At 45.4% G+C, this 18,446-nt stretch overlaps 1 protein-coding gene across 1 annotated transcript in view; it reads right to left on the bottom strand.

Annotated features, from left to right (window-relative positions):
- Positions 1 to 18,446, bottom strand: part of LOC309562146 (E1A-binding protein p400-like) — a 305,609-nt gene that overhangs the window by 93,736 nt on the left and 193,427 nt on the right. The window contains exons 33-36 of the mRNA XM_082266271.1: positions 10,093 to 10,221; positions 9,517 to 9,561; positions 9,264 to 9,417; positions 7,185 to 7,426 (exon numbers count right to left, since the gene is read on the bottom strand). Coding sequence (XP_082122397.1) covers positions 7,185 to 7,426; positions 9,264 to 9,417; positions 9,517 to 9,561; positions 10,093 to 10,221 — 570 coding nt within the window. The remainder of the gene's footprint in view (positions 1 to 7,184; positions 7,427 to 9,263; positions 9,418 to 9,516; positions 9,562 to 10,092; positions 10,222 to 18,446) is intronic.

Here is an 18,446-nt window from a genome sequence, read left to right as displayed (position 1 = left end):
GGAACCAAGCATCATCATGGGCGCTATCCCGGTTCATATGTCCCGGGCACAGGAAGAGGAAACTAAGGAGGAAGAGGAAGAGCTTCAGCATCCCCACAAGGCTTCAGTTGTCTCCAGCATCTCTCAGACGAAGGGAAAACGGCCCCCTGTGACATCTGACTACACAAACATGGATGCCAACCGGAGACCAGCTAGACTAAGGGAAAATGGCCACCATCAACTACAAATACTGAAGCACGCTGCCAGGATCTTTCCTTCACCCTCTGCAATGCTGCACCCGGACCCCCCCCCGAAGGTAGAACACACGTTTAGGGGAGACTCTGCAGTGCACACTGCACCGGGACCCCCCTGTACTATACCCACACTACAAACAGCAGGGCATGCACCTAGGGGTCCCCTACACTGAGACCCCTCCAAACCACCAGGGCGGGACACACACTATCCCAGGACCCTTACAGAGTGGGGACAGCGGGGGAGACCTCAGGGGTCTCTGCTGCATTCTCTGCCCTGGAACCCCCACCAGACTCCTAGGTCCAGACAGGATGGGAGTGGGGGAAGCCCAGCTCAGTGAGGGATGTAAGGATGGGAAGAGGTCCGACCGTCCCTTGAGGTTACCCGTGTCCACCCCTAAAGAAAACCACCAAAAGGGGAGAGGGGGGACTGGTACTTATCCTTCCATGGTGCCGGTAACGCTCCAGACAGAACTCCTCGCCACCAAAGTAGGGGAGCTGTCGGCCAAGGGACTGCTGCGACTCAGACTTAAGCCTGGTCGTATGCGACCCTGCGAGACCTTTTACTCGCGGGCCACCTTCTGTCCGTGAGGCTATTTTGCGGTGATCTAGCACAGTGTTTCTCAACTCCGGTCCTCAGGGCACACTAACAGGCCAGATTTTAAATATTACCTTGGGGAGATGCAGACTAGAATACTGCAATCACTGAGCAGCAAATTATATCACCTGTGATGTATTTCAGTTTTCTTGCAAACCTGGCCTGTTAGTGTGCCCTGAGGACTGGAGTTGAGAAACACAGATCTAGCACGTAGCTGCAGTCTGCACACGCTCGCTGGCTGGGCTGGGGGGGACCACTGGATCTAGATTATTCAGCCCGTTGCTCAGCCCGGCAATTGATTGTAGACCTCCTGAGAGAAAAAACAAAAAAGATGTAAGGAAGGAGAAAATTGCTAGGATCAGAGATCCAAGCCGGGAGCCTAGGTCCTTAATCCTGACTAGACAGATTAAAACTGATTACCTAGAGCAAAGAGGGAGGTTATATACCAGCTGAGGATGGCCCATGAGCATAGGCAGGTTTTTTTTTGTTCTGCCTAGTCCTACTCCTGGAGGAGGCAATATAACCCAATAGTTAAGATTTATGGAGCTCTGTGTCCGTTGACGAAAAAAGAGAGAATCTTTTTCTTGGAGCCTATTAAGGGACACAAAGTCTTTAACCTTCTGGTCATTGCCTTCTACAGTAAGATTGGACAATGCCAAACAAAAGCTGTAGGCCAGCTGAGGTTAAAGGGGTAGAAAAGTCAAAAGGTTTTATTTTAATGCATTCTATGCCGCCGCTACGCCCCCTAAATTGCAAGGTGCCACGCACCGAAAACAGCCAGTGCAACCACCAGCGCCTGTCGAAGCAGGGGAGGTGGAAATGTCATCCTCATCATCCGAGGAAACTGGGCGCGAGGTAACAGACCCGGCAGGGAGGCCCAAATCAGGGCCACGTCTGCAGCCGCTGAGCCAGACTCAGACTCCGAGACATCAGATGAGGCAGGGGTAGGTGGAGAAAAGTTTTAGCGCACCTACCACCACCCCCCGGGCCCAAATGCGTCCCGAACTGCCGAAAAGGCATTGAAGGACAGTGGAGATCCGGAAGGCCCTGCGACCTCCGTGAGGGGTTCAGGTGGGAAAAAATGGCCTGCAGGGTCCATACTTAACCTTTCAAAAAAAAAAAATGAAAAAAAATGACTTTTTTTTAAATGGCCCCACAGTGCTACAGCACCCCCCGGAGGTCAGGCCCATGCTAAGGTACCCCCACAGAGAGGGAGAGACCACCCTCAAGACTCACTGTCCTTCACAGCAAAAAATCTACAGCAAAACATCCAAAAACGGTTGTACCAAGATGGCTGCCCCCATAGAAGCAGACAGAGGCTACAACAAAATGGCGTGCGGGAATTGAGACCCACAGGGGGACCCCCCAAATGCCCATCCACTTCAGAAAAAACCCCACCAAGGCCCCCCGCACGATCATTGAGCGCCGTGGACGGCGCACTCCCCCGGCCCCCCATGCGGCCTGCACACTAGGCCCCAGGCTCAGGTAGGCCCAACAGTCTCCCACGTGGAAAGGGGTAGGGGGGGGGGGGGAGAGGAGGGGGGGGGGGTCACAACAGGACAGAGGGAGACCCAGGAGTGTGAGGGTCCGACCGTCCCAGGGAGAGGGCCCACGTGCACCCCAAAATCCGCCAGGGAAGGGTGGGGACATTTACTCACCATATTGGGAACACAGGCGGGCGCCATCTCTTGACAGGACCCCACGCCACTGGAGTAGGGGGGCTGTTGGCCAAATAGGAATGCAGCGACATAAGCCTTGACCCTGTCATGTGCGTCCTGGCGAGACGTTTAACTCGCTGGGCCAGTCCCCGTCCAGTGGGACTATGTCGCGGCCGACCCAGGACAGAGCTAAGGTCTGCATGCGCTCGATGGCCAGACTGGGCTGACCACTGGATATGGGGGTCCAGTCTGTCGCCCAGCCCGGCATAATTGTTTGAAGATCTCACAGGAAAAAATGTTCCGGAGAAAAAAAGGCTAGCTAAAAAAAAGCGACCTAAAAAAATACTTTATATGCCAGGACCAAAGATCCCAGCAAGGAACTAGGTCCCAACTCCTTACTAGGCAGAAAAAAACTGACATCCTATGCAGGAAGAGAGAGGGTGTACCCTCCGGGACTGCCCATAGGCGCAGCCAGAACTTTTTTCAGCCTAGTGTCCTACTCCTGTAGGGGGCAGAATTACCGTACTGATATGAATCAGAGAGAACTGCGTCCGTCAATGAACGATGGTGAAAAAAATGCTGATTATACCAGATCTCAGACCGTCTCTCGGTGCTCACGTGCCTCCTCGGCTCTCTCTACTCCTAGCAGGAGTACCCCGCCTGCTATAGCTGTCAGCTGGCCAGAAGAGAGAGTCATCACATGGGCGCCAGGAGACGCTCTGATATAAGGAATAATCCGCATTTTTTTTATACAGCAGACACAGGGACACATAACATTATATAACAGAGGAGATGGCATGATCATAGTATAGTGGGTTAACAAACACTTTAAGATCAAAAGCATTTTGTGTGCAGTAGCCCCCCTAATACTTACCCGAGTCCCCTTCTCTATCCAAGGATGTCCATGAGTGCCTCAGCCATCCAGGACTCTCTCCTGATTGGCTGAGACACAGAAGCAGCGCCATTGACTCCCTCTGCTGTCAAACTCAGTTAGCCAATCAGGAGTGAGAGAGGGTGGGGCCGAACAGCAGATCCATGTCTGAATTGATAGACGTAGCTGCTTGCTGTGGGGGCACTCAACAGGAGGGAGGGGCCAGGAGCTCCAGCTAGGGACCTGAGAAGAGGAGAATCTGGGCTGCCCTGTGTAAAACCACTGACAGAGGAGGCAAGTATAACATGTTTGGTAATTTATTGAAAAGAAAAAAAAACAAAAAAAAAAAAACCGTATCACTTTAACCCCTCCTTTCCACCATCATGGCTTACTTTTGTAGAAAAGTAATACCGAGAAAATGTCTACACACACAGGAGAGATCTGTGTCTCTCAATAGACATTCACTTTTAAATTCTATTATATTTCTACTTTAATTCTCATACATTGAGGGACACTGGAAGTCCTTAACATTCAGAATGTCCAAAAGCAGTCCAACCGAGGGGTGGGAAACAAAGCAAACACAGCTTGGTTTCCTCCAGTGACCAGGTTACTTGGATTGTCAGGGATGGGAGCACTCCTCCCCAGCCTGAGATACTTGCATATCTTGTGATAACTTTTCAACGATATTCCTCACCGTTAGGGCTGGGGTTGTGATCTATCAGGATAGGGAATTGCTTGGCTGGACAGGAGCATGGGTAATTAGGGAAAAGGAGCCTGCTTTTTCCAGATAGAGATGTCTCTTAGATCTCAGTTCTCCTGTATGTGCGTTTAAAGAAAGAACTCTATTTCTGGGTGAAATACTTTTTCCTTGGGATGTGTCTAGGACCAGATTCAAGTATTCTAGGTGAAGGGAAGGCTGGATAAAAGATATGTAGAAACTGAATACCTTGTGCCATTCCATAAAGAGGTGTGTGACTTATACTGTATGGTGCCAGCATCCCTGAGCGTTATATCACTAACCAAAGGCCTGGAACATCTGAATTGCCCTGTTGCCATTTTCTGATAGCTGGAAGGGAGAGGAGTCCTTCAGAGGAAGGTCATCTAGATAGCCTGTGACTTGGAGGGAGTTTTGAGAAGGCAAGCAGAGGTACTAAAACCTTTGTGAACACTCTGGGAGCAGAGGATATGCCAAAGGGCAGTGCGCCAAACCAAAGTGATGGTCTGCCTCTGCGCAGTGCAGAAAACGCTGATGATGTGGGTAACTGGGAACATGCAGATAGGCATCTTGGATGTTCACGAATGCCCTTTTTCCAGAGAGCCAAATGCTGACCAGACTAGTTTGGTCTAAACAAACTATTTAAAGTTAAATTAATTCTGGAGTTCAGCTTTAAGATATTCCAATTTTCTGCATTGTAAATCACAGATCAAAGGGCATCTTCACATCCTTTAAGATAGGGATGTTCCACAGCATTGAATATGAGAGGTGGACAACACACCAACAAGAGAGCCGGCCCCAAAAACCTTAACACATACAGGTTAAAACCTTACAATGGTGCCTGCAGGCCCCACCTCCAAAAGATGGCATCCACAAGGGCCCAAACATCTACCTGGTAAAAGGTATCAAAAGTATAAAAAGACGACCGGGTAGCAGCCTTACAAACTTGAGCTACAGAAGTTTGATAAATAAAAACAAAATGTGTATATAAGCAATCAGTCTTACCAAAAAATTAAACTAAGCTGCTGTCACAAATGTGTGTGTAACTCACATTTAAAATCAAAGACATAATAAAATACTGTGCAGAGCTACTAATAACGTGAAAAATTATACTCTGCTTCTGTATCAAAAAATCAATATACATGTAAACCTGTGAAAATATTATACAAAATCTACGCACGTGAAGAAGTTAAAAAAAAAGTAGAAATTATATAATTCCCATCCAGTTATCTTGTAATGCACCGACACAATACGTGCAGAACTGCTCAACAGAAGATGATATCTCATACACAGAAAGAGGTTAAATACCCTCAAACCAGAAGAATCCCTTACCCTGCTTGTTTGCAAAGCTCCCGTCCATTGCTCCTCCACAATCAGTACAACAGACACCTTATTTTCTCATATAACAGTGGAAGATAAAGAAGACCAGATCTAAGTGGTACCAATCAGTATAAAAGCGTTATTCCTTTAAATAAAATACTACTCACAAATGTAAACTTTCAACACTGGCATATAAGAATACTGCCCTGTTTCTGTGTTTAGCATTCCTCCAGCTGGACTTCTCTTACCTTGCGTAGAAGTGTGGGTAGGGCCAAAACAACTGACACGTTGTATCACCGGGTGGGACTTCATCAGAAATTTGTACGTATTGTGGAGGTGCATAGCAAGATGGCCAGACGATAGATGGATGGGAATGATATAATTTGGCCTTTTTCACTTATATATTGGAGAAGATTACGTATATTTTCACGGATTTATATGTACATTGTTTTTTGTCACAAGAGCAATGTATAATTTATCACGTTCGTAGAACGCCGCCGGTATTTTATTATACAGAAGTTGATGCTGAATAGCCCTGGAAGTGTCAACACCCCTGGTAGAATGAGCAGTTATATAAAATGGTGGATCCTTTCCTTTAAGGTCAAAAGCCTGAGAAATGAGCTGACCGATCCATTTAGAAATGATAGATTTGTAAGCTGCTTGACCTTTTTTGTGGTTCTTCAGGAAGAACAGATAACAAGTCAAATGGTTGAATCACAGCTGTCGACTTCAGATAAGCCTTTATTGCACTAACTCTGTCCGGCTCTGTCCCGCGAAGCAACGTACTTGTATGACCCTTCGCGGGACCGCTAGTGGGGGTGCACGCGAGCACATTGGCAAGAGGGGAAGCCAATCAGCGGGTCTGGTGGCTGCGATTGCCGCTAGGTACCCGCGATCGCTCCCCGTGGATACAGAATGGCGGTCTGCCATTGTAAATAGGGCAGACTGCTCTTCTGTCAGTTATGAACACAGGGATCATGTGTTCCTCCTATTTAGGAACACAGGTCTCTGTGTTGACGCAGCAAGCCCATCCCCCCACAGTTAGAAAGCACCCCTAGGGACACATTTAACCCTTTGATCGCCCCCTGGTGTTAACCTCTTCCCTGCCAGTGTCAGTACAGTAACAGTGCATATTTAAGGGAACATTCCATATAAGCTCAAATTATTTCTTTATATTGGTCTGAACCACCTCGGCTGGAAAACCTACTTCTCGGGAATAGACTCTTCAGATTATTCACTTTCCTCAACTTCCTGAGACCCCACTAAGTCTTCTCCCTTTTCCAACGGATTCTCAATGGGTTCCTATCACTTGAGAAAGGAAGGGGGGAATGTTTCTATGTAAGATCTATGCAGTTTGAAACAGAAGGGATGCAGAAAGCTGGTGTTGTGAGCTGACAGCAGCCTATGATTTCTACATTTTTTAAATAAACCAGAGGAAGGGCCCCCTGATGGGGTAGAAAACCAATATGGGTGTAGAGAATCAGAGCTACATGGAACTCAAACCCCCCCCCCCCCCAAGCTAGATTTTGGGATGAGTTATTCAGGCCTGATTTAATTTGCATAAAGCTCAAGAACAAAATACTGTTTGTAAAAAAGCCTAATAATCTACAAAGAATAATGGGATTGCATTTCAAAATATACATGGTCAGTAGTGACTTAAAGGCTGAATAAAAAATACGTTAGCTATTTTTCTTTTAAAATATACGGATATGATCAACAATCAAAGTTATGAAATGCTGCCAAAGTGCTATTCATCCAAGAGATACTGCTGCGTAAAGTAAAGCCACCTTACCTGCAGCAGTGCCCAGTCCTCACTAATCAACCACTCAGGATTGTCTGGTCCCGTCTCCATAATTGGTTTTATGAGAGTTGGCAAAGGTTTTGCAAATTGGGTCTGCTGTTTCAGCAGAATGTTCTTCTTTTGCTCCTTTCCTTCTTTGCGTATCTTAAGTGGATTTGGCGCAGCTCTGTCAAAGAGGGAGCGAGGAGGCACCACAGCTTCTCCATGTCTCATCTTCTTCTTTCTGCCAGCTGCTGTAACAAAACAAAAAAAAAATATATATATATATATATATATATATATATATATATATATATATATATATATATATATATATATATATATATATATATATATATATATATATATATATATATATAGATATATAGATATAGATATACAGTGGGTACGGAAAGTATTCAGACCCCCTTAAATTTTTCACTCTTTGTTATATTGCAGCCATTTGCTAAAATCATTTAAGTTCATTCTTCTTCCTCATAAATGTACACATAGCACCCCATACTGACAGAAAAACACAGAATTGGTGACATTGTTGCAGATTTATTAAAAAAGAAAAACCGAAATATCCCATGGTCCTAAGTATTCAGACCCTTTGCTCAGTATTTAGTAGAAGCCCCCTTTTGATCTAATACAGCCAGGAGTCTTTTTGGGAAAGATGCAACAAGTCTTTCACACCTGGATTTGGGGATCCTCTGCCATTCCTCCTTGCAGATCCTCTCCAGTTCTGTCAGGTTGGATGGTAAACGTTGGTGGACAGCCATTTTTAGGTCTCTCCAGAGATGCTCAATTGGGTTTAAGTCAGGGCTCTGGCTGGGCCATTCAAGAACAGTCACGGAGTTGTTGTGAAGCCACTCCTTCGTTATTTTAGCTGTGTGCTTAGGGTCATTGTCTTGTTGGAAGGTAAACTCTGAGGTCCAGAGCACTCTGGAGAAGGTTTTTGTCCAGGATATCCCTGTACTTGGCCGCATTCATCTTTCCCTCGATTGCAACCAGTCGTCCTGTCCCTGCAGCTGAAAAACACCCCCACAGCATGATGCTGCCACCACCATGCTTCACTGTTGGGACTGTATTGGACAGGTGATGAGCAGTGCCTGGTTTTCTCCACACATACCGCTTAGAATTAAGGCCAAAAAGTTATATTTTGGTCTCATCAGACCAGAGAATCTTATTTCTCACCATCTTGGAGTCCTTCAGATGTTTTTTAGCAAACACCATGCGGGCTTTCATGTGTCTTACACTGAGGAGAGGCTTCCGTCGGGGCCACTCCCATCTCCTGACTGCATCTCTGGAGCTCAGCCACAGTGATCTTTGGGTTCTTCTTTACCTCTCTCACCAAGGCTCTTCTCCCCCGATAGCTCAGTTTGGCCGGACGGCCAGCTCTAGGAAGGGTTCTGGTCGTCCCAAACGTCTTCCATTTGAGGATTATGGAGGCCACTGTGCTCTTAGGAACCTTAAGTGCAGCAGAAATCTTTTTGTAACCTTGGCCAGATCTGTGCCTTGCCACAATTCTGTCTCTGAGCTCTTCAGGCAGTTCCTTTGACCTCATGATTCTCATTTGCTCTGACATGCATTGTGATCTGGAAGGTCTTATATAGACAGGTGTGTGGCTTTCCTAATTAAGTCCAATCAGTATAATCAAACACAGCTGGACTCGAAGGTGTAGAAATGAAGGTGTAGAACCATCTCAAGGATGATCAGAAGAAATGGAAAGCACCTGAGTTAAATATATGAGTGTCACAGCAAAGGGTCTGAATACTTAGGACCATGTGATATTTCAGTTTTTCTTTTTTAATAAATCTGCAACAATGTCAACAATTCTGTGTTTTTCTGTCAGTATGGGGTGCTATGTGTACATTCATGAGGAAGAAGAATGAACTTAAATGATTTTAGAAAATGGCTGCAATATAACAAAGAGTGAAAATTTAAGGGGGTCTGAATACTTTCCGTACCCACTGTATATATAAAACTTGACACTAAAAACTTCAATATACAGTATTACGATGCATTTGTTGAAATACTAAACCTGTTCTATGCAATATAAAGACTACACATGCAGCCACTAGAACTTACCTGATGGATCAGTTTTGTGCCTCTTGCGTTCCTTTCTCACATAGACAGGGGGAAGTTTCAATTCTGGTATGGGGTTGGTGTCATACATCAAACACATCACAGAATCTATATAAATGTCATTTTCATCTTGAGGAGGAGTTGGTGGTGTCCATATCTATGAAAATTAGTAAATACCAATGAGGCTGCCAGTGCACTCAAATCTGACCAAACATTAGGGAATAAATAGTCAAACAAATAATGTGACATAACTCACTGGCATTATTTCTGTTCGTCCTTCTTGGTCATCATAAATAAAATCCTAGGCAAAAAAAAAAAAAAAAAAGGATCAGATATGGCTGTATAAAGGGTATATGCTACATTGCATTCCTGAAAATTACCAATACTTGCATCTACTATTGCTCATAACTATCAAATACAAGTACTTCTTTTTTACTGTAATGTAGAGAATGGTCTATTCAAAAAGGTTTTCACACAAAATTCAAAAAGCTTTCACCCATGAATCACATTTTCCCAATTGAATCCAGATAGAAAAATGTGGGACTCTTGGGTGAAAGCTGTGTGGCTTGCATGAAAACAAGTATGATAGGTTTTAAAAATTTACATTAAATGCCACAGTTTGCAAGTGTGATATATTCCTAGCAGATGCCAAGTGCAAAATTAGAATTTAAAAATTTAAAAAATTTTGCTTTAGACATTACCATAACAGAGTGCAATATGTTTTCAGCAGATGCCATGTTCCAAACTAAAATGTATAACATTTCATCTTTAAAATATCTGTGGCACTGTACTCAATTTTTCACTTCTATACAAATTTTGCTTTAGATTTTACCATATTATAAGCATCTTCCCTTGTGTATGTCAGCAGCAATTCATGTTCTTCCTCCTCCCATTCCATTCTTTCCTTTAATTCCTTCAAATGCTGCGAATCCCACTCTTTCCTAGCTGCATTTAGCTGTGCCTAGAAAAGAAAACACGTCAATTGCCACGTTGGCTTTCTGAACACCCTTTTTTTGCCATCAAAGTGCAACAGTGGCAATCCTGGCAGGACTGCATTAGAGGACATGCCAGGGAGTGAAAACACTCCTGTTTGCATGTATAACTTCTGGTGGCCTGATAGGAGAGAAACAGCCTTCACCAGAAAGGGAGTGACATAAACAAAGTAGGTATGAGTCTTCCAAAAAATAAATCGCCAAAAGTAAGGGACTTTATTTATGCCGCCAGAAGTAATATACCTCCTTTGATCACGTGTATATCTAAGGTGCTTAAGTTCCTGACGAAAGTAGACAAATCTGTGAAACTTATTGACCAACCATAAACACTACTGTTGTTGCCTATTTATACTGCCTTATATTTGTTTCTCCAAATTTTAGGAAGACACCTTTCGCCTGTTTTTATATAGTAAAAATGGTCTGCCTTTAACCATTTGCCGACCGCCAGCAGTACATATACTGTGTCAGGCCAGGTCTGTCCCACGAAACAACGTACGTAACTGTACGATGCTTGACGGGACCGTGAGTGGGAGCGCGCACGTCCATTCACTGCAGGGAAAGCTGATCCACGGGTCTGGCGGCTGCGAGTGCCGCCGGGCACCCATAATCTCTCCCCGTGGAGACAGAATGGCGGTCTGTGGAGACAGAATGGCGAGAAGGGAAAGAGCGGGGCTGCTCTGTGCAAAACCACTGCACAGAGCAAATAAGTATAACGTTTAATTTTGTTTTTTTAAAGATATGCTTTTAGTATCACTTGAATACTGGATATGTGTATCTAAGCGTTATGTAAACTCTTAATAAAAGTTTTGCGAAGGCGCCTAGCCCTTTAAAAAAGATGTTAAAACCTGCTGCCCTTTTAATTGTTTTAAAACAAAAAATAGGTGTATATAATTGGTAAAAAGGCGCTGGTAATCTTTTATAGTGCTAAATACAAATACTAAATTATTTTCATAAAAATCCAATAAAATTATATAATCAATATTATAGTAAAAGTGCACGTGCTGTATTGTACTTGGTGCAAGAAAAAAAAAAAATGATTGCAAATCAAAGTGCTTACTAGTGCATCAACTTAGTAAATTAAGGTGCAAGTGCTAACCTTTACTTGTGCAAAGATTACTGCAAATCAGGAAAAGTGCTTCATAGTGCATCCACAAATAAATTAAATCACAAGTAATATATAAATGGATTTTTGTAAAATCTTACCGTAAAATCCTTTTCTCTTAGCTCATTGACAGACGTAGTCCTCGGTGATACAGCACCTTCGGGTTATGTTGCCTCCACAGGAGCAGGACTAGACAGGAAATTAAAATGCTCTGGCCACACCCTAGGGGCAGTCCCAGAGGGTATATCCTCTCTCTCTCTGCCTCAGCAAATCAGTTATGTCAAAAAGCAGTCTTTAGAGATTTTAACCCAACCCAACTCAAAAACAGAGGGGCGGGGACTACGTCTGTCAATGAGCTAAGAGAAAAGGATTTTACGGTAAGATTTTACAAAAATCCATTTTTCTCTATCGCTCATTGACAGACGTAGTCCTCGGTGATACAGCACCTTCGGGACGTCCCAGAGCAGTATCACAAATGAGGGGTGGGAAAATGAAAATCAAATCCCAATCTAGAAGGCCCAACCGGTGCCAACTAGAAGTTTACAATGCTCATCCTTAATGATGAGACTCAACAAAAAAGAAAATTTTTTTTTTTTTTCAAACAGAAAAAAACCCTCGAGGTAGACCACCGGTCTCCTCAAATTGCGGCCTGCAAAACCTTGCGGCCAAATGAAGCATCCGCCGATGCCGTCACATCAATTTTATAGAATTTTGTAAAGGTATGTACCGACGACCAGGTGGCCGCCTTACATACCTGGACCACTGACGCCTGATGGCGAAAGGCCCAGGAAGTACTGAGCGCTCGAGTGGAGTGCGCCCTAACAGGAAACGGAGGACTCTGACCCTTAATAGAATAAGCCTGTACCACCGTCTGTCTAATCCATTTGGCAATGGTCGCGGCAGATGCAGGCAAACCCTTTCTGGGGCCATCCGTGATCACAAAAAGTGAATCCGTCTTACGGAATGATTCCGTAGCTTTCAGGTATACCCTGATTGCCCGAACCACATCTAAGGAATGCAACGCATGTTCCCGATGATGCTTGGGCTGAGGACACAAGGAAGGTAGTACAATATCTTCATTCAGATGAAAATCTGAAACCACCTTAGGAAGAAAGGATGGCTTAGGATGAAGTACTACCTTATCCCTATGAATCACTAGGTATGGGGACTGGCATGATAATGCAGCCAGTTCTGACACCCTGCGAGCAGAAGTGATAGCCACCAAGAAGGCCACCTTCTGGGATAAAGTAAGCAAGGGAATCTCCCTGATGTTTTCAAAGGGAGGTTTCTGTAGAACCGACAAAACTAAATTAAGATCCCAGGGCGGTAAGGGCGCGCGGACTGGTGGAGCCAGGTGCCGCACCCCCTGGATGAAATTACGCACCAAGGACTTGGTAGCTAAAGGTTTCTGAAAGAAGATTGCTAATGCTAAAACTTGACCCTTGATGGTGCTCAAGGCTAGCTTCTGCTCAACCCCTTGTTGCAAAAAAGCCAATATTCGAGTCACCGAATAGGTACGTGGAGGAAATCCTAAAGATTCGCACCACGCAATATAAGTCTTCCATGTGTGATAATAGACCTTGCTGGAAGTCGCTTTCCTTGCTTTAATAAGGGTAGGAATGACTGAAGCAGACAAACCTCTGTCCTTCAGTACTTGGGTCTCAATGGCCAGGCCATTAAAACCAGCGACTGTAAAGCACGATGGTAAATTGGTCCTTGAGACCACAGACACTCCCTGAGACGAAGTTCCCACGGAACGTCTGCGATTAGCATGTCCAAGTCGGCCAGGCCGGCTTGACGAGGCCAGCCTAGAATTTCTAGGACCACTGGCGCTGATTGGATCTGAACCAGGCGTCCCTAGAGGTATCTGGTCCCGACCATCCGAGAAAGTCTGGTCGTTTTCTGTTCCCACACATTTATCAGATACCTGATTGTTATCAGGAAGGGTGATCTTTTCTGGTTGAACCTCAGGGACCGAAGTCACCCGACTAGAGGCTTCTTGGCCTGTCTGGTCAACCAGATCCGATTCCTGTGAGGCATTGGGACTAATCTTAGGAAAAGGTAAAGGAAAAGATCTATTCAGGGAACGGTAACTACCGCTTCCTGTAGTACTTAAATGTTGGAAGGGAAGAATCGCACCGGTAGTAGTAGTTGATGCTCGATCTAATGTCCTGAATACCGGTGAAAACGTCCCCCCACCCTGAAACCGGGTGGGGGCGCACCTTCAGGCTGTGTACTCCTTTGCTTCGGGTTTGGCTGAGTTGGTCCTCTGTTTGTCCGACCAGCCCTTCTTGAACCCTCCTGGAGGAGTCTTGCCTTTCCCGCTTGTTCCAGCCGGGCGCCCTTTATGGGCGGTAAAGAAAGGTCCTCGCTTGTTGCGAGGTCCCTTAGCTTTAGCAGCCTGTGGCAAAAAAGTGCTCTTGCCCCCAGTGGCATCCTTAATGATTTCATCTAGGGTGGCCCCAAATAGACGATTCCCCTGAAAAGGGAGATTTGTCAAGGTCTTTTTGGAACCTAGGTCAGCTGACCAGCATTTTAACCACAGCACACGTCTGAGGATAACCGCTGACATAGATGCATGCCCTAATAGGGGAGTAGTGTCCAAGGCTGCGTCACAGATAAACTGTAGCACTTGTATAATCTGTTCCATCAAATCAGATGTCTCCTGGGGAATATCTTTTCCCCTAAGGTCTTGGCGTACCATTCTCGCCCATTCCGTAAGTGTCTGGGAAACTAGACCAATAACAATTACTGGTCTAAATGCTGACCCTATCAGAGAGAAGATGGTGCGGGACTCTGCTTCCATCTTTCGATCCACCGGATCCTTAAAGGACGAAGTGTCCTCCACTGGGATAACCGTGGCTTTATTCAGCCTGGAAATAGGTGGATCCACCACTGGTGGTACCGTCCATTTCTTAATGATGGATTCCTCAAACGGATAGCGTCTAGCAATACGCTTGGAAATAGTAAAGGTACGTTTAGAATGCTCCCATTCTCCTTTAATCTTATTACCAAAACACTTGGGTACAGGAAAAACCTTCACCGTTTTGATGGGCTTGTTAGTACCAAAAGGAATCTCTGTTTCAGTTGCCTCTGCCGGTAAAACCTCAAGTTTTAAGGTTTCCTGCACTGCCACAACTAGTGCGTCCACCAATGCTTCTTCCTGAATTATAGCGGGAGAAGAAACGTCCTCCTCACTGTCTGAGGGAGCTTTACCTGAGGTAACAGCCCTTGCAGAGGGACCTGCAACTGCAGGGACCATCTCTGAATCTGAGTCAGAGGTGTCAGATAGTATAGGGGTAGGCGGGGGTCGCTTCCTTGACCCCCGTCCCTGACAGGCCGCCTCCACCCGAGCCACCATAGACTCCAAAATTGCTGTAAATGCCTCTACACTCTGTGCACCGGCGGGTCCCATGGCCCCCTCGAGGGAAACAGGTGGGGGAATATGTGTGGCAGGGTCCATGATAATTCCAGTCACTTCCTGGATAATATAATTCAAAAATAAAAAACTTTTTTTTTTTTTTTTTTCAGACCCCCAGCGCCACAAAAGCCCCTTAGTGTTACCTGCTAGGGATCCCTATCGATCGAGAGAGAGAGAGATAGACCCCCAGGCTCACCACTTGATGCTCAGAGTTAAACTGCAACAGGTTACAGCGCTGTCTTGACAAACAGGAAGTCTTTTGGCTGGCTGCCCAGGAAGAAAGGAGGCGGCTCCGCCCCTCTGCACGCCTTCCGGCGCCTCCCCTAGCTCCACGAGGTGTTTGGATCACCTCAAACATGGCCGCCCCCATGCTGGAGACACGAGGCTACGCCAAAATGGCGGCTCGTGCAATCCAGCAAAAAAAAAAAAAATGTCGGCGGCCTGTACTGAATAGCGGTGTGCTGCAGGGCACACAACACTCTCTCTGCATGGGGATTTGGCGTGGTTGGCGGTACCGGCCCTGGCGGACCGCATGGCAGTTCGGAAGGCCTGCTTATAGCTGGAGATCTGATTTAGGAAGGCAGTCTACATGTCCGTGGCTTCTGACTGGTAGGTACCTTATTCTTATCACCGTAAGATTCCCAGAATGCCACTGATTACAATCTTTTAAACATGTATACAATTAGATTGTTAGCTCCCAAACCAAGCCTCCTGGCTCTTTGCACATAAAATCACACTCAAAGTAGGGGGATCTGTGTCATGTTATAGGATAGAGGGGGACTCTATCTTACCATACAGAGAGGGGCCCGCGTTCACCACAAGACCCGTCAGGGGAAAAAAGGGAACATACTACTCACCATACCGGAACCAGGCGGGCACCAACTCCTGACAGTACCCCTCTCCACCGGGGCGGGAGGGCTGTCGACCGATATGGACGCCGTGACTCATGGTCTTTGGCGTTTCAGCGAGACGTTTAACTCGCAGGGTCAGTCCCTTAATGGGACTTTGTCGCGGCCGACCCAGCGCGGAGCTATGGCCTGCACGCGCTCATAGGCTGAACTGGGGTGACCACCGGATCTCAACATCCAGCCCGTCGCCCAGTTCAGCTTTCTTGCTTGAAGATCTCACAGGAACACTGGAGAAAAAAAAAGCTGTCTAAAAAATCTTTTAAGAAAAAAATCTTGCCAGGACCGAAGATCCCAGCAAGGTATCTAGGTCCTTACTCCTAACTAGACAGAAAATAACTGATTTGCTGAGGCAGAGAGAGAGAGAGGATATACCCTCTGGGACTGCCCCTAGGGTGTGGCCAGAGCATTTTAATTTCCTGTCTAGTCCTGCTCCTGTGGAGGCAACATAACCCGAAGGTGCTGTATCACCGAGGACTACGTCTGTCAATGAGCGATAGAGAAATATACCTTTAAATTATATCAACATTAGATTTACAGTGCTCTAAAAAATGTGATTAAAGTGTCTCTAATATATTTGGTAATCCTGAGCAATTCATGCAACAAAGGAGTGCTTGTGTAAACTTGATTGCTTAGATCTATAGTGCTCCAGGTGCTGGTGTGTGCCACACGTTGCCTCTTACCAGATTATGGCAGGTCACAAAGGACCCCCAACGCCTGTGATCCCTTTAAATGGGTGGATCAGACCTCTCCTCGGCTTCTTATCCAGAATATCCTGCTCCTACGTTACTCGTACGTGGACAATGCAGTCCACACATATAAAGATATGGAAGATAGCTGTGCTGGGAACTTGGCCTGCTCTGATCCAATGATCAGACTTGTCCTGACACACCCTCCCTGCAGAGCCTTTAACTGGGTAAGCTCAGTGTACTGTTGCTGCTCTTCCCCCAGCTGTTATGCAGCTGAGAACATAGGGAATGTGACCAGCTGTGTGCCTGAGCACTATAATGTGACATGTAGTGGCATCTTCTGACCCAAGAACAGATATTGAGCTGTCATTTGGAGTAGTAGCAGCCAGTTCCCTTTGATGGATGTATAAACAACCTTTAGGTCCAAATATCTGTAATGGTTGACTGGTTAGCGCTTGGGCTCGCTCCTTAATCTGACCATGAACCTTTATAATCCGGGCAATGGGCTGGGTAACATCAAGCCTTTGACTTCCAATTAGCACAGGCATGCCTGTGCAGTGTCCCGCGCTGTGTCCGGGCCAGCTCTGGTACCATGTGATCACATGGTACAGGAGCCAATAAAAAAAAGACCTGTACCATGTGACAGCTGTGGCCAATCACAGCTATCACAATAGTACACATTGGCACATGAATAGAGGTCATTCTTAAAAATTGTTGCTTAAAACAGTAATCAGATCATCACCGTTATAAGCAATCATGGTGGAAAACAAAAATCCTAATAACCTCCGGAGAGGTGATCAGAATTTTTTTTTTTTTTTTTAAACATGATGTCACCAGTCAGTGTCCCTGATCATTGCCACAGCAGTCATATGGTGAGGCTATACTACTCTGGTAACAGTAAACATGTAAAAAAAAAAAAAAAAAATTTCCAATTCCTAATTTTCCAACAAAATGTGACAAAAAATTGACAACTTAGACAACAGATGTTCAGTTCTGTGGTAACTAAAATTGTACAGGCTGATGGGACTGAGTCATGTGAGGCTGGGGATATACTTATGTGCTTCCATTAGTTTTTATACAGACATGTACAATACTACTCAGACAAATACTAGTCAAGATATCGCAGAGTACTTGGGAGATTTACAATTTCCTACATTAACACGAGAACAGGTATCAGTATTGGATGCAGACATAACAGAGGATGATGTGAGAGAAGTTGTGGACTCCTTGACAGCTGGGAAAGCATCCGGATCGGCTGGCCTTACCCTGGAGGTTTACTGCAGATACCTGGACATTATAGCACCTATTCGAACACAAATCTTTTCCAAGGCATTTCAGGAGGGTAGACTGTCGCCGTCTATGTATTCAGCCACAGTGATATTGATGCCGAAACCCGAGAAGGACCCTACGGATTGTGTCTCTTACCATCCCATTTCCTTGCTCAATATAGACTATAAAATTCTTGCTAGTCAATTTGCTCCCTATTCAACATTGAGTCTAGTGGCTATAATACTTTGCGGACCTCAGGATGCTGGTTCCATCTAATAACTTGTATGTACATTAATACTGTGAAAATGTGAATGCTATATATTTGACACTGACATAAAAGCGATGGGTCGCTCGCCATTGATTAGCACAGGACCCGTTCTAACAGGAGCGACACAAGTCGCTCCGACTTAGAAAAAGGGTCCTGTACTACTTTGGGGCGACCTGGAGGCGACTTGCATTGACTTCATGATATGAAGTCCGTGTAAGTCGCGCCGAGGTCGTGGTGCACGCTGTGCACCGTGACTTCACAGGTCGCCCTATCAAGTCGTGTCGCCCCTGTCTGAACGGGGTCTTAGTGTCATGTTTGCTGTAACCATGAATACTTCTTCAATAAAAAGTTAAAAAATAAATAAAAAATCTTGCTGAAATATTGGCAAACTGCCTCAACCCTGTAATACTTCGCATTATAAAGCCAGATCAAACCGACTTTATGCCTGGAAAGTCCACGTCTATTAATATTATAAGGACGCAGCTTATTGTATAGCTAAGAGAATATTTACCTGAAACTAGTGTGCTGACGTCGTTAGAT

Source organism: Pelophylax lessonae (assembly GCF_965119305.1).
Source record: "Pelophylax lessonae genome assembly, chromosome: 1".
Classification (NCBI taxonomy): domain Eukaryota; kingdom Metazoa; phylum Chordata; class Amphibia; order Anura; family Ranidae; genus Pelophylax; species Pelophylax lessonae.
The sequence above is the reverse complement of the archived record's forward strand: the minus strand, read 5'-3'. Positions and strand labels throughout refer to the sequence as shown.